Source organism: Anomaloglossus baeobatrachus, chromosome 1 (genome assembly GCF_048569485.1).
Source record: "Anomaloglossus baeobatrachus isolate aAnoBae1 chromosome 1, aAnoBae1.hap1, whole genome shotgun sequence".
Classification (NCBI taxonomy): domain Eukaryota; kingdom Metazoa; phylum Chordata; class Amphibia; order Anura; family Aromobatidae; genus Anomaloglossus; species Anomaloglossus baeobatrachus.
The window spans coordinates 857,160,575-857,185,971 of record NC_134353.1 but is presented as its reverse complement, the minus strand read 5'-3'; the positions used below and the strand labels follow the sequence as shown (position 1 = coordinate 857,185,971).

Here is a 25,397-nt window from a genome sequence, read left to right as displayed (position 1 = left end):
GATAAAGAGCCACACCACAAAGGGTGGTACATTGAATGCAATTACTGCAACAGTTTATATATAAGTAAAGCTAAAATAGGTGGTAGTGGCTACATAACACATATAACAAAAAGAACATGAGTGGCATATATCGAATATCTCGTAACAAAGCATTAAGCAATGAATAGCTAGTATCCAAAAATGTTTCTGTGTAACGACACACTATACACATAGGGGATTACTTATGTTTTGGACATACTGCCTCTGTACATTACATCCACCCCATGAGTTTGGTGTTAGATAGATGTAACCATCCAGTTACCTGTAGGCATTTATTAATCCTGTGCAGCACTGCAGAAAATACCACCCCCACCTCGACGAGCGTTTCACTGCACTACCGATTTCGTCAGGAGGCATCTATATTTATATTAACCCATGGTTGGGACCACTGGTTTCTAAATATTTCAGGCTCCATCTGACACTTCAATCTTTCACCTCACTACAGCTGACAGCCTGAACCTGATATCGTAGATACTAGACTACAGTCCAGCTCCTACATAGCCAAAGTAAGTAGCAGTATTGACTATTTTGCCAGGTCTGAAAGGCCCATGGGAGGTGTTGTAGGAAAGTGGACACGACAGTCTGTTCTTTCAAACAGATCTATCAGGATTAGTGACAGGACACTGCCCTCTACTGACTGAAGATATTGCTCTGGAACAAAGAATCAGCAAGCAGATTCCTGGAGGGAGGAAATTCAGGGGGACACGGTTTCAGGTGATAGGAGTGGTGCAGCAGGAAGATATAAAACAGCAGGACCTCGACAGAGGGGCGGGATTGACGCCAAGAAGCAGATGTATGTTTAGGACGTCAGTGAGCTGATTGCAGACTGTGAAGTGCGTGAGTCACGTCATACCAGTGAGCCACTCACCTTCGCCACCTGTCAAAAGCCCAAGACCAAGCTATGTGGGGAAGCTGCAGACTCCGCCGGTCAAAACACCGAGTTCAAGATAGGTGGTCAAGCCGCAGACGTCGATAATCAAAACCCCAAGCGCAGCTACGTGGTCAAGCCAGAGACTCAGCCAGACAAAGCCTTGAGCCGGGCTACATGATCAAGCCGCAGACTGGGATGGTAAAAATTGCAGTCCAGGAGTGGCCTGGGCCTTTGCCTTCTGTTGAGTTATGTGGTATCTGAGGGCATAGTATCCATTTAATAATGATGCTAGTTATATTCAGCTATCCCAAGTGTTCCAGGGGGTATCTGGCGGTACTTAGGTTCTCTGTCTGCTTATAACCTCTCAAGTAAGGTGACTGGATTTGTGTGTGACCTGTCAGTGGTTAAATGGGTTACATCATAATGGAGTGTTATTCTGGGGTGATTCTTAGGGTAATGTGCTGATTAAGACTTACGGTCAGTGTACGTATAACCTGAATCCATATTTATTGAGTGTGTTAAAGCTCACATTACTGTAACCCTGGGAGCTTATGTTGAGTTACCAACCTGCACTATATCAACCTGTGTAAACCATAAATGCTGTGTAAAGTCACCACTGTGTCATCCTTCTCTGTGTATTGCATTCAGGGCCTGTTTCTTACAGTGTAACAGGGGAAGAATCAGCCTGATGTTACAACCCTGATGCTAATCCGCTTTTGGCCCATTGTGATAAATATATAAGTACAGATATTATATTGCTATGGTGCAAAGTGCCTTTAACCACTAGAGTCCAAGGCCCTGGTAAAAAAAAAAAAGAAATAACAGGCCCTAAGTGCTTGAAGGACTCCTAGGCTTCAGCCTAACCAGCTTTATTAATACTACATTGTTGGTCGGGTTCAGATGGCCATTGTAATATTCGGGTCAGTTATGCCCACCAATTGCTGACATGAATGGTTTTGTGTGCAGCCCTGGGGGCACATCCGCATTGTGTACCGGCAAAGGAACTGACTGCCATTACTTGCACCATAAGGCCACATGCATGCACCACTTCTCCAATGCTGAGCTCCAACCATTATGTTCACATGATTGTGTCAACCCAGATCCTACATTACCACTGGTAATGCAGGACCTGTGTGATGTCACGTTCATGTAACTGTCTGTAATGGGTGGAGCTCAGCACTGGAGACTGCTCTACAGGACCTGTGTGATGTCACGATCATGTGACCGTAATGGGCGGAGTTCAGCAGAGAAGCGCTGGTGAAGGACCTGTGGTGTTATAAATTACAATGCTGGGGGCGTGACTAAGTTCAATAAAGAATCATGGCTGAATTTGAGTAATAGTAACTGATAACCAGAAAATGCCCACGGAATTTACTACATTTACCTAAGCATATAAAGTCTTTGTTAAGATAAATACATGGAATTATTATTATTTTTTTTTTTTTTAAACTTTGTTAGTGATGTACATTGCAACATTTAAAACACATTGGGGGCGGTTTCATGTAAAAAAAGGATATAACAAGTTCCCTTTAAAGCTTGATTAATCTATCTGTGGAGTACCTGTTTACAAATCCTGAACGTGGCTTTATGGTTGTTAAAACAGGCCCGAATAATGCCTGCTGATCTTTTTCTCACAAGATCCTAAAGTCCATGTGCAAGATCGTTCGTGTGCATTATCACTAAGGCCGAGGCCACACGGGGATTTGTGCGATTGCTCGCATGACACTTGGCTCACGCTCGCAGTACAGCGGGACCCGAATGTCATGCGAGTGTCATGCGACTGTGGTCCGATCATGCGATCAGACCACAGTTGCGGAGGGGAGGGCCAGTGCTGAGGAGGGGATGGCGGGATTTATCTCCCTATCTCCTCCGTTGCCGGCTGATGCGAGAATTGACCTGGTGTAACGCGAGAGCAATGTGATGTTTCTCTCGCAACTCAATTGGGTGTGAGTGTAACAGGATTGTATTCCACTCGCAGCATGCTGCACCTGTTTTCTCGGTCCAATTAGGGCTGAGAAAATAATTGCTCATGGGAGCTGTATTGGTCTGAGTGGAATGATATTTTTTTTTTATTGCATCCCACTCGCACTATTTTTCTCACCGTGTGTCCTAGGCCTAACGCAGATCCGTTTGCTGTCCACTTGCAATCTATTGTGCACACAGCACACACACAGAACAGTGACTGAAAATGTGTCCATCTGATCAAGGCCTAAGGACCTCTTGTTTTTAACTTTCTAATTTGATAACAAAAATGGCCATTGACCATGTCATTAATGGCTGTCCAAAGACCTCTTTATTGCTGTGTCAAAACGGGCGTAATTGAGAGACTGCATGAAGAACCATATCCACATACCCTGAAATTGGATAATTGGATCAAATAAGACAGTAGGAAAGGTTATTATTATTTAAAGGGGTTTTCCGTGACTTTAACATTGTTGACCTATTCTTAATTAATGTCTGATCAGTGTGGGTAAAACAACCAGCACCCCCACCGCTCAGCAGTTCCCGATGCACCGCAAGCTCAAACTGCTCGGTTGTGGAGCTGCACAGCACAGTTCTGTACTGTATAGTTGTCACAGCTGGGAATCAATAGTGGATGAATGTGTAGTACCCATCTGTGGCCACTATTCAATAGACGGAGCTATGCTGTGCACCTCTGCAACTGAGTAATTCTGGCCGGCGGTGGCACTGGGAACTGCTGATCGGTGGGGATGCCAAGTGTCGCACTTCCACCAATCAGATAATGATGACTTATTTTAAGGATAGATCATTAATGTTAAAGTCCCAGAAAACCCCTTTTTTAGATAACAATAGCCTCAAAGGCTGCACAAACAGTTTGGCTAGACCTATAGCCTGCTATGAGCCCATATTCTTCCTCGAAATTTATATGAACGGAATAACATGGGCCATGTGAAAGTTACGGCACATACTTTTACAAACGCCTCATATGCATAACCTGATAAAAAAAAACTCTTTAGCTCTACAGTCATGGCCAAAAGTTTTGAGAATGCTACAAATATTAATTTTTACAAAGTCTACTGCTTAAGTTTTTCTAATGGCAATTTGCATATACTCCAGAATGTCATAAAGAGTGATCAGCTTAACAGCAATTACTTGCAAAGTCAATATTGGCTAAGAAAATGAACTTCAACCCCCAAAACACATTTCAACATCATTGCATTCCTGCCTTAAAAGGAGCAGCTAACATTGTTTTAGTGATTGTTCCATTAACACAGGTGTGGGTGTTGATGAGGACAGGGCTGGCGAACAATCAGTCATGATTAAGTAAGAATGAGACCACTGGACACTTTAAAAGGAGGCTGGTGCTTGGTATCATTGTTTCTCTTCAGTTAACCATGGTTATCTCTAGAGAAACACGTGCAACCATCATTGCTCTGCACAAAAATGGCCTAACAGGGAAGAGTATCGCAGCTACAAAGATTGCACCTCAGTCAACAATCTATCGCATCATCAAGAACTTCAAGGAGAGAGCTTCCATTGTTGCCAAAAAGGCTCCAGGGCGCCCAAGAAGGACCAGAAAACGCCAGGACCGTATCTTAAAACTGTTTCAGCTGCGGGATAGGACTACCAGCAGTGCCGAGCTAGCTCAGCAATGGCAGCAGGCTGGTGTGAGTGCTTCTGCAAGCACTGTGAGGCAGAAACTGTTTGCAAGGCCTGGTTTCAAGGAGGGCAGCAAAGAAGCCACTTCTCTCCAGAAAAAACATCAGGGACCGACTGATATTCTGCAAAAGGTACAGGGAGTGGACTGCTGAGGACTGGGGTAAAGTCATTTTCTCAGATGAATCCCCTTTTCGATTGTTTGGGACATCTGGAAAACAGCTTATTAGGAGAAGAAGAGGTGAGCGCTACCACCAGTCTTGTCTCATGCCAACTGTTAAGCATCCTGAAACGATTCATGTGTGGGGTTGCTTCTCAGCCAAGGGAATCGGCTCACTCACAGTCTTGCCTAAAAACACAGCCATGAATAAAGAATGGTACCAGAATGTACTCCAAGAGGAACTTCTCCCAACTGTCCAAGAGCAGTTTGGCGCCCAACAATGCCTTTTCCAGCATGATGGAGCACCTTGCCATAAAGCAAAGGTGATCACTAAATGGCTCATGAAACAAAACATAGAGATTTTGGGTCCATGGCCTGGAAACTCCCCAGATCTTAATCCCATTGAGAACTTGTGGGCAATCATCAAGAGACGGGTGGACAAACAAAAACCAACAAATTCTGGCAAAATGCAAGCATTGCTTATGCAAGAATGGACAGCTATCAGTCAGGATTTGGTCCAGAAGTTGATTGAGAGCATGCCAGGGAGAATTGCAGAGGTCCTGAAGAAGGGTCAACACTGCAAATATTGACTTGCTGCATTAACTCATTCTAACTGTCAATATAACCTTTTGGTACTCATAATATGATTGCAATTATATTTCTGTATGTGATGTAAACATCAGACAAACACAATTAAAACCAGAGGGCAACGGATCATGTGAAAATATAATTTTGGTGTCAGTCTCAAAACTTTTGGCCATGACTGTAGGATCAGACAAGTACAACAACTAATATGGCAAATTTTAGAACAATACCATAGAAAATTATTGTATAAACAATAGGTTTAGAATTAGAGAAAAAGGTTCTGTTCACACCGGCATCATGGAATTGGAGTCCTCTCATAGGGCAGGCCAGGACCTGTGCACGACGACAGCTATGTTATGTTTACATGAACATTATTCAGAAAATCAACCGGTCACATGAAGATGAAGTTTCAGGTCTCTATAGTAACCACAATCACGCACGTATTACGCTACATTCCTTAGCAACAACACAGACGCAGTCATTATTATCCCAAGGGAAGAAACAATAAACTGGTAATGATCCATATTGGCCTTAAAGCAGGAACGGCTGATCATGTCTTCTACAGAACCGCTCCAGTTATAGAAATACGGTCAAGAATATTAGGGAAGTGATAATAAATTTACTACGTAATTAACTGACTAAGGGAACGTGGCTGTCGTAAAATGCTGAATGTGCCTGTGTGTATATATCTGTGTAATTGTCTGTGTACATGTTTGTATATGTGTGTTAGTGCATGTCTAGGTATGTGTGTGTGCATATCTGCGTTTGTATCTGCATGTCTGTGAGTGTCTCTGTCAGCATGTGTGTGTGTGTGAACATGTCTGTGTTTGCCTGCATGTGTGCTTGTCTGCATATGTGTGTGTCGCGGGCGGAGGGGTTGGGAACGCCGCTTGCCTGGGAATCGCTGGTGCTCGGGTCCGGTGCTTCTGCTCCTCGGTGGCTCGAGCACGGGGCCGGACCCGGGACTCGAGCAGCGCCTCCTCGCCCATGAGTGAAAAGGGGAGGTTTGTGGTGGGATGTCGGTCGTGACGCCACCCACAGGTTGTGGTGACGGTGGGCACCACCGCTGCTGGTGACGTGGATCCCAGGAGCAATGGCGGAGAGCAGCTAAGGTGTTGACCCCTCCGTGGGTAGGGGCTGTTGGTCCCGGGGCCCGGTTGCGGGGTAGAGGTATAGGCGCAGGTGCAGGGGCCAGATGCGGGGAGGCAGTGTGGGCGCGGGTGCAACGTTGCGGTGCAGCGCGGTGCCGGATGGCACTGTTGTACTCACTCAGACACAAAAAACAGAGTCTCTGGTAAACCAAATGGCTGGATGGACGGGGCCCACAGTCGGCTGCAGTGTTCTCACTTTCCCCGGACGGGTTGATGGTGGCTGTCGTTTCCCTGCACCTGTGTATGTGTGGTTGACTCCTATGGCTTCCCACGGGTAGTCCGCTCCCCGGCGTGTACGTGTCGGGAAAGCCCGGTTGCCCGCAGGCGCTGGCCCTTGGATCTCTGGCCCTTGGCGGTGGCTCTTATCCAGACGGGTTGGGCGGTTGCCTTCTAACGGGACTTGGTTGGGAAAGAACCCCTGAGGTCCAGACCGCAATCAGAGAATTTGACCTTTACGGCGGCTTCCGAGCCTAGTCGGGGTCTGAGTACCCTGCCTTGGTGCTTGGCTTCAATCTGCTCCCCGGTTCCGTACCGGCGGGCCACCGCCCGACCCCGGTCCTACGGTTCCGCTGACCTCCACCAACTCCTGCAGACGGCCACCACCGTCTGCCGACCTTGCTGATCGTGCCTGGGCTCCAACCCAGACACACACAGTTTTTACTCCTCTGACATCCACTCTCAACTCCTGAACTCAACTAACTACTTTTTCCGCCTCCAGGCCTGTGAACTCGTTGGTGGGTGGGGCCAACCACCTGGCTCCGCCCCACCTGGTGTGGACATCAGACCCTGGAGGAGGCAACAAGGGTTTTGTTTGACTGGTGACACCTAACCAGGGGAGGGGGAGTGTGTGTCGTGTTACTGTACTTTGACCCCTGGAGGTCCAGTGCATTACATGTGCATGTCTGAATGTCTGCGTATGTGAGTGTGTGCACTTCTGTGTGTCAGCATGTGTGCACAATTGACTGTCTGTATGTGTGCATGTCTGTGTGGAGTTAAAAAAGTGTAAGGTCACGCAGAATAGAAACGAGGTAGTGGGGGACAGTGAGTGCACAGCAAGGAGGGGACAGAATACAGAGGACGAAGAGTATGATGAGAGGGCAAAGTATAGGAAAGGGCACTGTGGAGAGCATGTACAATAAGAGGAACAGTGTATGTGTCATATTTTGTGCAGTGAACAAATTGAGGGGCAATAATGTATTCAGGAACACAGCGAAGGACAGATATTTTTATTCTGGAGCATTATAATTACGCTTCTATATTTAAGGGCACCATGACAGGATGAACTGCAGAAGACCGAAGAAGGTAGAAGACTGCAGAGACTGTGGATGTGAAAAGTCACCATGACATGTGGACTAGAGGAAGAAGAAAAGAAAGAGAACGACTTCAATCTGTGAAGATGTCATCTATAAGGTAACTTGATTTAAATGGTCATTTGTGATACCGACTACGTCTCATCAGTCATGTGCTTCCTGTATTGTCCACAGTTTAAAAAAAAAAAATCAAATCTTTATTTTTATATAGCGCTAACATATTCCGCAGCGCTTTACATACATCAGGAACACTGTCCCCATTGAGGCTCACAATCTAAAGTCCCTATCTGTATGTCTTTGGAGTTTGATGATGACTGATAACAACAACTCCTAGCATTTTCTTATTGTTAATTACATATTGGGAGATGTTGGTTCACGTGATATAAATATAATATAATATATGGGACTGATCTGACATTACAAGTGATGTACCAAGTACTGATTGGAGCTCTGTTATGAAATTCATATACAAATGGTGATCCTGGTGATGTATTGAAGTACTGATGGTGATTCTGGTGTTGTATTCATGTACTGATAGCGGTCCTGATTATATATTTATGCACTGATGGTGTTTCTGCTGTTGTGTTCATGTACTGATGGTGTTTCAGGTGATGTATTCATGTACAGATGGCAGTTCCGGTTAATGTCTTAATGTACTGATGTCTGTATATCTGTGCACCTCTCCATATGTGTACATGTCTCTGTGTGTGTATGTGTGCATGGCTACATATATATCTGTATCTGCAGTTATATGTATCTTGTAAGATGCATGTATGTAATAGTGGTGTAGTGTGTAAAACATAATTTTGGGGAACATTTAATACATATAAAAACGCTCATTCACATTTGTGTTAGGGGTTTCCATTTGACTTTTCAAGTTTAGGAACAGACTATTGAAATTAACCCCTTTTCGAACCTTGACCTAACTATCTCACCAAAGGGATGTGCTTGTATGGGACAAATTCAGGAGCTGAACCCAGTCCATATTGGGCAGGTTGTGATACCTTGCCGACATCTGCCTGTAACAGCAGTGATCAGAGCTAGCCTTGATTGCTGCTCTTTTACGTATTTAAATGCCTATTTAAATGCCCTTGTCAATCACTGGCAGTTAATTTTAGATAGTAAAATGGCTAGTGCATGCACTCACCAGCTCTGGGATGCCATGTGTTGCTACCATGTTGGTCTTTCTTGCAAAGTGACTCTATATTTGCAGATAAATACCATTTCTCCAGATGACACGTTACCTTTAAGGCCTGCAACACACATCCATGCCGCTAGTACGTGTTTGCCATTTTTTACACGTACCAGCGGCACGGAGACACGTACAGCAATGCTACCCTATTGTAGCAGGCACACACACATAAAACCACACGGAACGTGTGTCCGTTTGTACGTGTGTGCGTTTTTCTACACGCTGACATGTCAGTTTTTCTCCAGCATCACGGGTGTCACACGGGCCGCACATGTACCACACGGGTGTAGTGTGGATGCGGTCCCGTGTGACACGCGCCGGAGAAAACACACGTGTCAGAGAAAAAAAAAAAACTTAACTCACCGTCTCCAGCCCTCCTGTCTCTGCCGCTGCTGTCACTTTCTGCTGACCGCCGCTCATTATTCTCAATTAATATTCACTTCACTGCGGCCGGCAGCAGCAGCAGCGGGGAGATGGCAGGGCTGGAGACCAAAGATCAGCACCACGGACAGCAGAAAGGACCACGTGAGTATGTAAATTACCTGTTCTCTGTATGTTATCACGGATAGCACACAGAGAACACACGTGGCCCGCACGTACCAGAGACACGTACTTACCTGTACGCAACACACAGGGAAAATACGTGTCTCGCGGCACGTGCGTGATTTTCACGTGAGTGTGTCGGAGGCCAAAGAGGTGTCCATTACACTTATAGGATTTCACTTTGACTCCTAATATTGTGTAATGTACTATTAGGATTCAATGTTTTTTACACTCCATGCACTTGTTACATTATCACTGCATATGCAATTTGCATAGAAACAATCACTTGCTACCTGCTTTCTATTCTACTTCTCTTATTGTTGCAATTGATAAATACAGAAGGGAAACAGGTTGGCATGTCATTGTAACGAGCAATAAAATGACCGATAGCAGAGGATGTGAAAATATTTCTTGTATGTAAGAATAAAGTTTCCAAAAGTTATGTTTTTTTAAAGTGGTGTGAAAAAGGGTCTCACTTATAGTGTTCAGCTTTTGTCAACACAACATGCTGTTTGATGAATCACGCAAAACTATGAGAATAACATGCATTTTCCAATCCACAGACATTTTATTATGACATTGTGTTCCGTTCCCATATCTATGAAGCTTGGTTTTGTCCCTGTAGCTATGCAGTAAACTCAGTTCTGCTACTACCATGTTTCCCTGAAAATGAGCCCTCCCCCAAAAATCAGCCTTTGTAGGAATTTTCGGCCTTTTCGGAGTAATACTTAAATATAAGCCCTACCCCGAAAATAAGCCCTAGTCGCGGTTCAATAGTGAAGTGTCCATGCAGGTAAAAAAGTTAAAGAATACTGCAGGACACTTCATTAAAGAAAGCAGACACCCCCTAAAAGAGAGAAGACAGACCCCGCAATTATACTCACCAAACCCCAAACGGGAGAGGCTGCAAAACGCATCAAGATTCTGGGGGGAACACACGCACCCGGTCATACGTACTGCTCCGGCAAACTGGAACGCATCGAGGACCTGCAGTGGAACACATCAGTGCCTTTCACTGCAGGTCCTCTATGTGTTCCACCGCGCTGCCGGCTGGAAGCAGTACGGTACAACCGGATGTGTGTGTGTTCCACCACAGATCCTCACGTGCCCAGGCCACAATCAGGGGAGAAGGACCACTGTGGAGCATACAAGGACCTGCTGAGAGCACCCACTGTGGTTCACAGGACGACCTGGGAGAGACGTAGATATCCAGGGTCTGGTAATTATGGTTCTGCCTTTTTTGGGGGTATACTCACCCCCAACCCATGTTTTCCCAAAAATAAGTCCTACCCCAAAAATAAGCCCTAGCGCATTTTCAGTGCCAAAAAATAATAAAGAACTGTGTCTTATTTTCAGGGAAACATGGTATATCTGTTTAGTAAGCTTGGGTCTGTTACCAAATCTTTGTCACAAACTTCGTTTAAATACTGTCTATTTAGTTTTGTTCTGTTCCTGTGTCTATGTAGTAAGCTTGGTTTTATTCCTATATCTGTGTAGTAAGCTTGGCTGTTACTATATCTATGTAGTAAGCTTGGTTCTCATACCAGATTTGTGCAGTAATCTTCGTTCTGTTCCCATATCTATGTAGTAAACTTGGTTCTGTTGCTACATTTATGTAGCAAACGCAGTTGTGTCCGGTCTCCCCAACACAGAGGCGGCAGTCTTCCTGGTCTCCTCGGTACGGAGGGGGTGGTGTGCCCAGTCTCCCCAACACAGAGGGGGCAGTCTGCCCGGTCTCCTCGGTACGGAGGGGGTGGTGTGCCCGGTCTCCCCAACACAGAGGGGGCGGTGTGCCCGGTATCCCCAGTATGGGGTGGAGCAGTGTACCCAGTACGGATTGGGGAGGTGCCCCAAAGACATTGTTCTCTTCTAGCAGGATCATGTTTTGTTAAAAATCTGCAAAATTGTTCTTTAAGTATATAAAGAACATGACAAGAAGAGTTCACAATGTTTTCCTCCAAAGTCCCCTGATCTCAGTCCTATCAAGGGGATGTGCTTGAAAACCAGTCTTAATACCAAATATCACAGGACCCCATCATAGATCTTATTGATTCCATGCCTCGAAGGTTCAGAGCTGTTTTTGGAACACAAGGGGGACTTATATAATATTAGATTTGTGGTTTTAAGGTTATGGCTGATGTTATGACTGATCAGTGCATGTCATTATCATTTACATCCTTACGATACTAGACCGCTTAATAACTGCATTTACTTTTACTACCCAAGATCACCAACATTTGTACTATTAACCTCTTCACTATCTGAGAACACCTGAACTATTATCACTATAATAGAATGTATAATTTTTCAGTGATTTCTATGACATACAAAGAAAGTTCTGTACATTAAAAACCCATTTTCATAGGTCTTATTGTTTAAAACACCACTCTAGAGTTTTTGTTTTTTCATTGCCGGAGTGGCGCGTTAAATGTAAGCCCTCGTATGATACTTACCCTCTGGCGGCTTCACCATTTATTGGTGTCACTCCAGTCCCGGGCGCCATCTCGTGCTCGTAACTTCTGAATGGCCAGAAGTCAGAAGTTACGTTACTCACAAAATATCAACAAGGCTCTCATAGACTTGCGTTGCATTGACGGTCTCTATGAAACACTGGAGCTGCCAGCAGGTCACAAAATGATGGATAACAATGGGAGCAATGCTGGAAAAAGATGTAGATGTCACACGTTCCCTGAAGAAGAAAGGTCGAAACGCGCGTAGGGACTATAGGAGAACTGCTTTATCCACAGCTCATAGCAGGCTACTAAGGGCAGACTGAATTTATTCTGCATGCACTAATATCACCTTATTTCAGGTATTGTAACATTTACCAACCTATGGGCCTTTTCAATTCAGTATCAACTATATTAAAAAGGAAATGTTGTTTCTTTTCCATCAGCAATTTTAATAAGTATTAACCCTGTATTTAATTAATTGTAGTCTGAATATTATTATTATTATATAAATAACAAAATTGTGAGTTGTAAATAATTGAAAAACTGGTCAGATCAAACAGTTAGTATAAATGCTGTAAGAAAATTTTCCTTATTGATATTAATTATTGCCTGCATAGCTAATAATAATAATAATTTTATTCATTTATATAGCGCTATTAATTCCACAGCGCTTCACATACATTGGCAACACTGTCCCCATTGGGGCTCACAATCTAGAGTCCCTATCTGTATGTCTTTGGAGTGTGGGAGGAAACCGGAGTACCCGGAGGAAACCCACGCAAACACGGGGAGAACATACAAACTCCTTGCAGATGGTGTCCTTGGTGGGATTTGAACCCAGGACTCCAGCGCTGCAAGACTGCAGTGCTACCCACTGAGCCACCGTGCCGCCCGCTATGTATATTATTATTTATTACAGGACAGTGATCACACAATTGCTGAACAGGCTTTAATTGTCACAAATGCACTTTAGTAATTGTGGATAAATTGAGTCCCATAAGTGGATCTCCTGTTTGGAAAATTATATTGTATAATTGTTTTTTTATATGTGTAATAAAATTAATTTTATGGCAATATCTAGCACTGTTTTTTTCCTTAGGGATTGGTGGTGTTTACGGTAATTGTATCAAAGTGTCATATCTTCAATGTGGTCCTATGAAAATATATAATAATATATTTACAAAAATGCGAGTGGTGTACTCACTTTTGTGATATACTGTATATTACAATCATAAGTTCATTTTTATGTACAGCAAAACAATTCTAAAAAAACAATACAATTTCTCTGGCATGAAACAAGGCCTCATACATCTGCATCCGTGAAAAAAGTAAAAAAGGTTTTGGCTGCTGATACTGCTGACTGGTGAAGCTCCCAAAGGCAAGAACCTTTAGGCTAGGGCCCCACTTTGCGTTCTCCTACTTGCAGTTCTAAACACACGTTTTGGGCTTAACTTATTTGACCAAAGCTGCCTTTTTCAGAAATTTAGCGCTGAAAACGCATGCGTATTTACCGCGTTTTAGATGCGTTTTCAGCGCTTTTTACCTGCTTTTCCACCTGCGTTTTGATAGATGCGTTTGGAACATCATGACACTGCTAAATAAAGTTTAAATAGTCAAACTCAATGAAAAAATTGGAAAAAAAGAAATAAATCTAAATTTTAGTGAAAAATAATGAAAATAGATTAATTTAATGAAATTATAGCGGTAATATGATATTAAATGGAAAAATAGCAATAATTTATTAAAATTCTTATTTTTAATTGTCGGACTATGTGTGTGTAAAGGGACATATGAAATCATTATTTTGAAGTCCAAAAAGCATGTTTTCTGCACTGGAAAAGTAGTTAAAATGCAGGAATTTGCTGGAATCTTGTTTTTTGACATTTCTCATTGACTTCAATGTTAGCAAAACGCACCAAAAATGGCAAAAACAATTGACATGTTGCTTCTTTGAACGCATGGTTTTTGCCACAAAATATGCAAATTAAACGCAGCATTTTAAAACGCAAAGTGGGGTCTAGAAATCCCCATTTTCCATAGACTTTGCTGGGAAATCAAAACGCATGCCTTTTGGCATGAAAAAGGTGCTTCTCAAAACGGACCTAAAAAGCACCAAAAACGCAGGTGGAAACGCAAAGTGGGGCCCTAGCCTTAATCTCAAATAATACTGACTAGACAGGACTATCAAATAATTTTCATCGACTGGATTTATAAATTTAATTTTAACACAACAATGAAGACTTATTTTTTTTTATTTTTCCATTGTTACATTTTTTTTCCATGGCTTTAAAAAAAAAAAAGCATTAACTATTGCGCTGAAAACTTGAAACTGCATCAAAACTGCCTGTGTGAAATCAGCCTAATGGAAATGTGCCTTCAGTAAAATTCATATTTTTTTAATCAGGTTTTTATGTTAAACAGATTTTTTTTTTTAAATATTATGATTTTTTTTATTTTTCATATTTTAATATTATCAAAATAATCTCGCAATTTTAACACTGGCTACTAGACTGACTATTAGACTCAGGCTTTATTTTTTTACATCGACATTAGAATGACTCAGAGAGTCATCTGAGAAACTCTAAACTGGACTAAGGTCAATATGAAGGAAGGATGAGGAGGTGAGCTGTGACATCACCTATTATGAATGCTGGATCCTATGTTATCTACTGCATATTCCGTATTTTTTGGCACTTTTACTTACAAAAATTTGGGAGGAAAATGAGGGGTGCATTTTATAAGCCGAATGTAGCTTACCGGGGGGTGGTGGAGAATGGTCACAGGAGGCAGGGGCAATGTTGCGGGTTGTGGACTGAGCGGTGTGCGGTGCTAGTGCTCGCTGCGGGCGGTGAGGCAGGGGACATCCTGAAAATGTCGGCGGTGCGGGCTTCAACTAATGGCATTTGGAGTTGGCGCGTGCGCAGATGGAGCTCTCGGCTCAAGATCTCAACTACGCATCCGCCACCTCCAACCCATTGATCTCTCAGCAGCAGACTTAAGGAAAATGGCGCTGGGAGGTGGGGCGTGCCCAGATGAGATCTCAGCTCCTCATTGAGCCGATAGCTCAATCTGCGCACGCGCCGACTACGGGCGCCATTTCTTTGAAGCATGTACCACTGACAGTTTCTGGATGTTCCTGCCTCACAGTGCTAGCAGTGAGTATCCAGGACAACTGTCACATCATGGCCCTGCTCCACCACCGCCTCTGCCTGCTGTGACCCCGCTCCAGCACTGCTGCCATTCCCCCGGTAAGACACCAACAGATTATAAGACGGACCTCACATTTTTTTCCATTTTTTTTCTCTAAATTTGGGGTGCATCTTATAATGCGGTGCATCTTATAAAGCGAAAAATATGGTTGGTGTTTCCTTTCATTGTAATCCTGTCTATAATGATAATGAGACAGCTGAAAAGTCTTGTGTACAAAACAGGAAGTATGAGTCCAAATTATACCTAGTGGCCAGTGTTTTTTTATTTATTTATTTTTTTTTTTAAATATAGACAGTGATATTTAAAATTGAAAAACATTATCCAATTTATTAAAACATGCATTAAAGATGAAACCTGATTTAAACAATACGATGACACATTCCCTTTAATCTTATATGAATGCAACAAAGGTTCAGCTGACAAAAAACCATTGGTGTGAATTTTCCTTATCATGTGTGTTTCCATAAATAAGAGAGAATATTTTTGCCTAATCTTTTAATAAGTTATCATGAATCTCAGTCCTGTCCCGTCCCAAAAACAGATGCAATCATATGACCCGAGCCTGAGGAAACAGCCTGGATTGTTAATATCTCTTTTTTTACGAAAATAGAAGTAAAACATTTGCTTGTGGCAATGAGTGAGATAAATGTAATTGAGCAATTACAAATAGACTGAAATCTATTTTATTTTTTACACAAATGTTATCGGCTCAAAGCAAAACATTAGTATAAAGGGAACATACAATGATTAAGATCAATGTTTGCTGTTAAAGAATTAAATAGATTTTACATGAGATACATATATTTCTTATTACCACAATATGTGAGAAATCTGTAATCCCCATGTCCCTATGATCGGGGTCCCAATGTTCCCTGTGTGAATGGAGTAGTAGGGGGACACACATGACCACAGCTCCATTCACTTTCTATGGAACTGACAAGAGATGATGCTCAATCATTACACTATGTACTGTAATCTAAAGTTGACTATAAGAGATAATTTTAACCAAATCTATTGTGCTTTAGGCAAAAAAATAATAAAATTATAAATTATTTTAATTGACTCATGGAAGACCATCGTTGTGTCACACGGTGTTTGGCTCTAGGCTTGCCAATTGTCATGGTGGTATCTGGCGCTGTTCACACCACAGACTCACACTCCACTCTATGCTTTCTCTAGGGCTTCTGCGTTGCACAGGCAGGATCAGGTGTCGACCAGCTGTGTGCTCATTAGTGATTGGGCGGACAGGGGTTAATATCTGCTGGTTACCTCTAGAGCACATGTTAAGAGAAACCTATTACAGCATCGCCCCTCCTTTTTAAGAGGGTGGAAACTAACTTCTGTAAAGACTATAGCTTTAGTGATACCGGTCCATGTGCTGTTGTGATCCAGTTGCTGGTGAACTACTGAGTGCTGTTTGTTGTGTTGTGGGAATTCTCTCGTCATTGTTTATTCCCTCCCTGCTCTTTATTTCCTTTTTATCACGTATTGTCTATACCTCTGTGTGTGATTGCTGTGAGTTAGAGTACCGTCACACTTTAGCGACGCAGCAGCGATCTCACCAGCGATCTGACCTGGTCAGGATCGCTGCTGCGTCGCAACATGGTCGCTGGTGAGCTGTCAAACAGGCAGATCTCACCAGCGACCAGTGACCAGCCCCCAGCCAGCAGCGACGTGCAAGCGACGCTGTGCTTGCACGGAGCCGGCGTCTGGAAGCTGCGGACACTGGTAACTAAGGTAAACATCGGGTATGGTTACCCGATGTTTACCTTACTTACCAGCGCACACCGCTTAGCTTAGCGTGTGCAGGCAGCAGGAGCCGGCACTGGCAGCTTGAGAGCTGAGGAGGCTGGTAACGAAGGTAAATATCGGGTAACCACCTTGGTTACCCGATGTTTACCTTGGTTACAGCTTACCGCAGGCTGTCAGACGCCGGCTCCTGCTCCATGCACATTCAGGATTGTTGCTCTCTCGCTGTCACACACAGCGATGTGTGCTTATCAGCGGGAGAGCAACAATAAAAAAACGAACCAGGGCTGTGTGTAACGAGCAGCGATCTCACAGCAGGGGCCAGATCGCTGCTCAGTGTCACACACAGCGAGATCGCTAATGAGGTCACTGCTGCGTCACAAAAACCGTGACTCAGCAGCGATCTCAGTAGCGATCTCGCTGTGTGTGAAGTACCCCTTAGAGCTTTGGTTTCCCCATTTGTCTATTTGTGTGGGTTTAAGCACTCATGTCCTGGATCTCCCCTGGGGTGGAGAGGACGGGGTATTAGAGCAGGACTGGCAAGAAGCAAAGCTTAGTTGGTGGTTCAGACCTCTTCACCATTAGAAGTATCTCTGGGATAAGGGACAGCTAGGGCCCCCTAGCTTTAGGGTCAGTTTAGGAGCCCTGGTCCTAAGTTATCCCCTTAAACTTCATGACGCATTGTCTGATGGTTAAACATCTTCATCTACATTTTTTTCACACTTCAACATTTTGATTTTTTGTGTGCAGTAATTTACCGTTCTCAGCATAAATGAGTACACCCTAACATATTTGTCAGAAAACCTTTAGGTTCCTTTAAGAATCAACATTGGCTATGGAATACCGGAATACAAAATACTCCAATAAATGTTTAACATTGATTGCAATCAAAAATTGCTATTTTACATACCCAAAAAGGTAATTTTCTTAACAAATTCATTCAAGACCATGCTGCAAAAACGAGTACACCCCAATGAAAGTGTTAGGAACAAAGCTGGAGTTTTGACTACAAAATCCTAATGAGCAAGAATTCAACCAAAGGTAAGTCTAAATAGGTGTCCAGCAGTTGACAATAAAAGGGCATTATTTAACAAAGAAAACCCCTTTCCATTTCATGATGCGCAATGGCACCACATGGAAGAGAAATGTCAAAAGACCTGAGAAAGAAATTGATTTCTTTAGACAGGAAAGGTGAAGATTACACGAAGAATAGGAAAACTTTACTAATTAGTTAGAATATTGTAGCAAAAGTGATACAAAAATGTAATAAAGATGACACTGCAATCATCTCACACAGACGCCAGGAAGTTAACACCTAAACAACAGCTTTTTCTAATGAGAAGGGTTGAAGAAATTTGACATGAAGATTTACTGGACTTAGCTAAATAAGTAGAAAGCAAAATAAGGGTGTGTTTTCTGTGACACAATATTGCGTAAACTGAAGAAGAATGGCATGTACGGGTGTCATAAGCAAAGGAAGCCTTCCTTAAACCCCATGCACATAAAGCATGCCCACAATTTTCCAGGGCCCATGCTAAAATATATGAAGACTACTGACACGCTATACTCTGGCGTGATGAGACCAATATAAATGTTTTTGGAATGGATGAATTGAAATATGTACTGGTTTATATTGAAAGAGAAGATGCTACCTCACTCCATGCTTGATGTGGACCCAGGCTTTCTCGCGTCAGTTTTCTGGGGACATAATTCAGTTTGGTGCTCCCCCCTCCCCTGTTCAAGCGGTTTGAGTAGTCATCATGTGACCGCTCATATGTAATTTGTACACTTAGGGTATGTGTCCACGATCTGGACTCACTGTATCCTTGACCTGCGGAGCCGCGAGTCTCCTCCGCAGAACGCAGGAGTGGGCAACAAAAAATGCAGAAGTGGTGCCCGCGTTTCTATTAGGGCATGTGCTCACGATCAGGACTGACCTCCGGGGCCACGTTTCTCCTCCACAGGAGAACGCAGCTGCTTGTACTCACGATCAGGGTTCAGTACACTGCAGTCTCTCGCTTGTGTTCTCCCTACGGAGGACGCATGCGAATCGAACAGCAAACAATTGACATGCTTCGGTGTAGAAAGATGCACCGCAGGTCAGTGTTTGCTGCAGAAAAAACAAGCACAGTGGGCAGGGGATTTCTAGAAATCCATCCACTATGCTTGTACTGTACAACGCAGCGTTTTGGACGCAGCGAAAACACTCTACATCCAAAAGGCTGCAAACACTGATCATGGGCACTCACTCTTACAGTCATGTGCCCACTCGTTGTTCTTTCTCATTCTCTCAATGTTGAGTAAAAAACTACAGCTTCTGCTTTATTGAGAGAAGCAGGAAGAAAAGCTTGTTGTCACATAACCTTAAGTATGAAAATGTCATATGAGTGGCTATGTGATGACTGATGGAACCAACAAGCAGATCTGAATCCTTATAGCGAGTATATTACTGTAAGTATTGGCCATGCTACAGCACTTAATTTGATCATTAAAGGGGTTGTCCAGGTTTGGGATGAAAGTCTCAATTAACTCCAGGTGAGCGCAGACTTCTGAATTCTCGCATGTGTACTGCACACTTTCAGGATTTTCCCATGCCAGTGTCAAGAGCAGACGGTCATGTGAGTGCAAGTATTCAATCTGCATACTACTTCTGGCAATATTCTCTCTAGACGTGCCTCACTCACTTCACTTGTATTCAACGAGGCCACGCATGTCTAGTTGGTACGTGACTGTATGTATGCAAATCGCATACATGCGGGTTCATGACCTCCCGCTCTCACTGCCAACACCAAAGAAGCCTGACAGCGTGCAGTGTGCGTGCTGTCAGAATTCATAGAATAATAAGTTAGGACCCTGCTACACCAAATCGGTGCTCTGGAGAAAAATAGTTATATGTAGGAAAGAACTCCGGCACTCTGAATACCCCAGTAAGAGACTTAAACGAATATAATGTTCAAAATGATTTTTTATTCAAAGAAAAAAGAGTCCATAAATAAACGTTTTCGACCTAATTCGGTCTTTTCAATGACACAAATTCAGAATGCCGTCCTATGATTATCCAAAATTGGATGTCTTAAATGAAGTTGGTTTAGGCAATACTAGGCAAATACATAGGACGGCATTCTGAATTTGTGTCATTGAATAGTCCCAAAGGCAATTGATCTTTATATCTTTGATACCGTGGTGATAAGTCCTTTCAGAAGAAGACCGAATTAGGTCGAAAACGTTTATTTATGGACTCTTTTTTCTTTGAATAAAAAATCATTTTGAACATTATATTCGTTTAAGTCTCTTACTGGGGTATTCAGAGTGCCGGAGTTCTTTCCTACAGAATTCATAGAATGACTGCAGAGTTTAATCACGAACCTAGACATCCCCTTTAAAGCTCTTAACATAAATAAAAATGTAGTAACCCTTAATTTGTCAGACGGCACAATACTTTATTAACTTAAGCATGTGTCACGTAATCTTACAAGTTATTGATTGCTATATGTATACAGGATCAGAACCAATAACAACACAAGAGTACCTCACCAGAACCCCTAGTAGTAAAAAAATATTTTGTCATAGCCACCAGCAGTACAGAAATACATAACTAGAACCCCCATCAGTACAGAAACACAGCATCAAAATCCTCATCAGTGCATAAATACACTAGAACAACCAGCAGTACAGAAATACATAAACAGAATCGCCATCAGTGTATGAATACATCACAAGAACCACCGTCAGTACACAAATACATCACCAGAATCATCATTAGCACATGAATACATCATCAGGACCACCATCAGTACATGAATAAATTACCAGAACCACCATCAGTGCATAGGTACAATAACTGAACCACCATCAGTACATGAACACATCACCAGGAACACCATTCATACACGAAATCAGCACCAGCACCACATCAATAAGTTGCCTATCAATTGTATTGTCAGGTCAGCTCCATATACATTTTTATCACATGAGTCTACAACTCCCACTATGTGCTTAACAATGGTAAGGAGATAACGGGAGTTTTTATCAGTCAATATCAGACTGTGGACCACACAGAAACCACAGTATTGAGTATTGAGAATTAGTCATTATCAACAAATAAACATTTACATCCAGGCACCTTATAAGTGACATCTTCTCTGACTGGATTAGTTCTCTTTCTTTTCTTCATCTTGTCCAGACGCCATGATGACTTTTCACAGCCACAGCAAGTCTCTGCACAATTCCATCTTCTCCAATTTTCTGCTGCACATCCCAACATAATGCCCTTAAAAATAACAGTATTATTATAATGCTGCTGAATAAAAATATCTGTCCTATGCTGTGAAATTCTTGTTCCTCACTGTGTTTCCTGCACAAAATATTATCCACACACTATTCCTCATATGGTTCATGCACTCCCTACTGTCCTTTCCTTTCCGTACTGGACCTCTTTTTTACATTGTCCTCTCACATTATGCCCCCTTTAATTAACAGTCTCTACACTTGGGGTCCCCAACCTGTGGTTCGAGAGCCACATGTCGCTCGTGGGCCTATGATATGTGGCTTGTGGTTGCCTGCCTCCATATGGTGACTTTTTCGAGTAGCCCCACAAAGAAGAACAGATCTGAATAGGGATAGGGTAGGAATGTCTGGATCTTGGGTACTTGGATACTGCATCGCTGTGATCTCTGTGGAAAAGTGTTGGCTGTCATTATACCAGTAATGGGGGCTCTGGGTGTAAAGGGTGGGAGCTGGATGTGGCTCACGACCCTCTCTCAGAGCTAAATGTGGCTCTCAAGGTCAGAAAGGTTGGGAACCACTGCACACTGTGCCCCCTCATCATACTTCCTCTCGTTGTCATACTGTGCTCTCATTGCTATGCCCTCACCCTGTCTCCCCGTGCTACCAACTCTCTGTAATGCAACCTCCCTCACTACCCAGTCTCTTCAACCAAATACTGCATCCTCATACTATTCCCCTCAATACTCTCCTCATACAATATCTGCTCATACAATTTCCCCTCTCTCATACTGAATCCTCACACATTCCACCCCCCATTCACCTTACTGTCTTTTCACATATTTAACACCTCGTTCTCCACACTTCAATCCTCATACTGTTTTCGCACCCATTGCCATTCTTCGCTCCTCATACTGTTTCCATTCATATTTCCAACCCTCCATATCCATCCCTCTTTCACTCTCTATACTGTTTCCTCATACATTCCCCCTACACTCCACATACTGTGTCCATACCCATCCCCGACTTGCCCACCATACTGTTTCCTCATACATTTACCCTACACTCCCCATACTGTGTCCATACCCATCCCCTTCTTGCTAACCACACTGTCTCTTCACACATTCATCCTCCCTTTCCATACTGTTTCCGCATACATCCCCCTCCCCTTACTGTTTCTGCACCCACTTCCCTCACTCCTCAAACTGTCTCCCCCTCATTCCCAATAGAATCTCCTCATACATTCCCCCCAACTCACCATACTGTTTCCTCAAGCATTCCCTGTTAACTTTCCATACTGTCTCCTCCATACATCACCCCTCCCCACACTCATCCCCCTTCATTCATAACACTGTTTCCTCATACATTTACACCTTTTGTTCCCCATACTGTATATGCACCCTTTCTCCCACCCTCGCTCATCATGCTATTTCCTCATACATTCCCCCTTCTTGCTCCAAATACTGTGTCTGCACCCATTCCCAACTCTTCCTGGTCTCCATAACTTGTTCACACCCACTCCCCACACACCGTGATACTCATTCTGTTTTTTCAAATTCTTTCCCCACCTATTACAATGAATCTTTGGTGTCTTTATCCTCAGTGGAACGTTTACCACTCCAACAAATGTTCTTTGCTCCATGCGGCTCCAGCAAGTGACATCAGCAGTGTGCTTAAATGACCGGTGACCGGATCACGGTAATAAAGTGTTGCCGATCAAAGCTTCAATTGTACTCACGTCTGAAAGATGCGAGTACAATTAACTGCTGTAAGTCGCAGGCTTACACCTTCTCTGAGATGGCTGTTAGCCTGACAGAGTGTGATTAATTGATTGATTGAGTATGTGGACAGGTGTCTTTTATACAGGTAACGAGTTCAAACAGGTGCAATTAATACAGGTAATGAGTGCAGAGTAGCAGGGCTTCTTCATGAAAAAAATCACCTCACCAGCGTTCACGCTTTGCACATTGCTCAGTCCCGCGAGAGTGACTCGCCCACCCCAGGGCTATGGGACACCCGGAGCCGGGCCGGACTAGTCCGGGGGTCGTCAGTGGTGGCCGGGCCCGACTCCGTGACCCTGGTGGGTGTCAATTAAATATGGCTTCAGTGGGGTTGATTAAAGTTTGTATTTGTCGTGACGCCACCTGTGGTTTGCGGCTATTAAGCCGCCGCTGCTGTATGGGGCCTCCGGGGTGATGGAATGGCAGCTTGGATGGTCCTGCTCCCCACAGGTGGAGCGGTACCCCGGGGCACAGTTGGTGCTCGTGAGAGTCTATGGTGTGATGGAAGTCTATGCAGTAACTGAGACAACACCAGAGGGTGAAATTCCAAGGTCTTTACTCACATTTCCTGTGCTGCAGCACACTGGTGCCTCTGGGCGGCTGGAACCCACTGTCAGGGACCTCCGCCAAACCTGGGTAGATCCTGGAATGAAAGCCGGTACCCTCTTCTAAAGTGTCTCTGTCTTCAGCTGTCTCCTTAAGCCTTGCCCTTGCTGGATGAACCTGGCTCGGCCTCCACTACAGCCTCCGGGCCAGGGGCTCACCTGTCGGATGTTTTACCCCCTTTCTAGAGGTTCTGCTGTGGGCTGTGGCCCGGGGAGTTTGCAACTTTCCCTGGGCCTCGGTTTTTACTGTTGGAGATGATTTTTCACTCCTCCGGTTTCTAGGGACCGTCCCCTGTTGCAGCTTGATCCCTCCACCGATGTTCCTGTGGAACAGGCCACCAGCTCAAAAGCTATCTGTGGCCCTGGAATCCTTTCTTCTCTCTACTTGGTGTCACCTGGACCCTCTGAGTCCCAGGTTCTTCACCAGGAAGCGTCACTTTCTTCTCTTAGCTCCTGTCTGACTAGAGCTTTCTTTCTGCTTCTCCTTCTCGTCTGCCTCCCGCAGACCTCCTCCTCCTTCCTCCCTCTCCTATTTCAACTCTCTACACTTCACCTTCCTTTCTCTCTACCCTCGGGTGGCTCCTCCCAACTCCCCAGTTGCTAAGCTGTACCCTATAGGAGCAGGGATGGGTCTTACGGCCCCTCCCAGCATGCAGCATGGGAGGGTTGCTGCCACTGTCCCTGGTCCCAGTGTGTACCTAACAATGGGTGTAGTGTAGATTTGCCTGAGTACCGGCGTTCGCTCCTTTCCTTACCCAGAATGGGACATCACACCGCTGGCTGGGGTGCAATGTTCCTGTGGCGACGGAAGCCTCAGGGGCGCCACAAGAGTGCCACTGGGCATGCGCGAGACCTCGGGAGCACACAGTTACATGAGGGCTGCGTCCTCATGTATGTAAATGAGCAATGGGGGACGGCGTACAGCGGCAGGGGTGAGAATAACGGACGAAATACAGACCGCCCCCGTGACCATAAAACTACATTAGCATACAAAAAGGTAAGAATTTATAAAGTGTTTATTAGGTCTCAAAGGGGGCACAGTAGCAAGAGGAACCTTTCTAGAATGCAGCCCAGGAGCTGCAGAATGGGAATCTTTTAGTTTAATTGCGAAATTTCTGCTGAAAGGTTCCCTTTAAAGTAAACATGTCACCAGATTTGGCGACTATAAACTGTGGCCACCACCACGTAAAAATAATTTTATTATACTCACCAAGGGGGTGGTCCAGTCCGATCGGTGTCACTGCTCTCCGGTGCAACCCCTCCTCTCTGTGGTGATCGCCGTCCTCCTTCTACCCAGCCCAGTATGGATGAAGTGTCCTACGTCATCCACACAGGCCGGCATTTCGGTCCTGCGCAGGCACACTTTCATCTGCCATGCTCAGGGCACATCAAAGCATTGTAGTGCGCATGCACGGGTGGTCTTTACCCTTTCCATGTGCGCCAGACCCATGAGCAATGACACAAATCAGACCGCACCGCCCCCTAGGTGAGTATAATAAAAGTGATTTTTACATTCTACAGAGCAGCTTGGTCTCCTAAATACAGCATTCAGGAATACTGTATAAAAGGGCTCACTGGTGGTGGCCGCAGCCTATAGTTGCCAAATCTTGTGACAGGTTCCCTTTAAGAGACCTTTGGTTACATCATGTCACATGACTGTAAAGTCATCAAAGGTCCTTAAACAATCTTAACCTTGGAATACAACTGCTGGGGTTCCTAAGAGATTGGGGTACCTGAGAAATTACGCAGTTTGACTTCCCCTAACGCCGACCTGACTGATAGTAAGGCTTTATTTCAAGCATTCTCCCAAAAATTCTGTCAAATTATGATAAGGGTTTATTTTCAGGGAAACAGGCGATATATATATATATATATATATATATATATATATATATATATGTACAAA

General features: G+C 43.9%; 1 protein-coding gene across 8 annotated transcripts in view; it reads right to left on the bottom strand.

The window, feature by feature from the left end:
- The window catches only part of PDE8B (phosphodiesterase 8B), a 336,550-nt gene that overhangs the window by 145,843 nt on the left and 165,310 nt on the right, over positions 1-25,397 (bottom strand). For 4 of the 8 annotated variants that reach the window (XM_075325559.1, XM_075325577.1, XM_075325568.1 and 1 more), the window contains one exon: positions 21,005-21,151. The exons of the other annotated variants lie outside the window; for them this stretch is intronic. In XM_075325559.1, the coding sequence (XP_075181674.1) occupies positions 21,005-21,151 (147 nt within the window). The remainder of the gene's footprint in view (positions 1-21,004; positions 21,152-25,397) is intronic. 8 annotated transcript variants of the gene reach the window in all.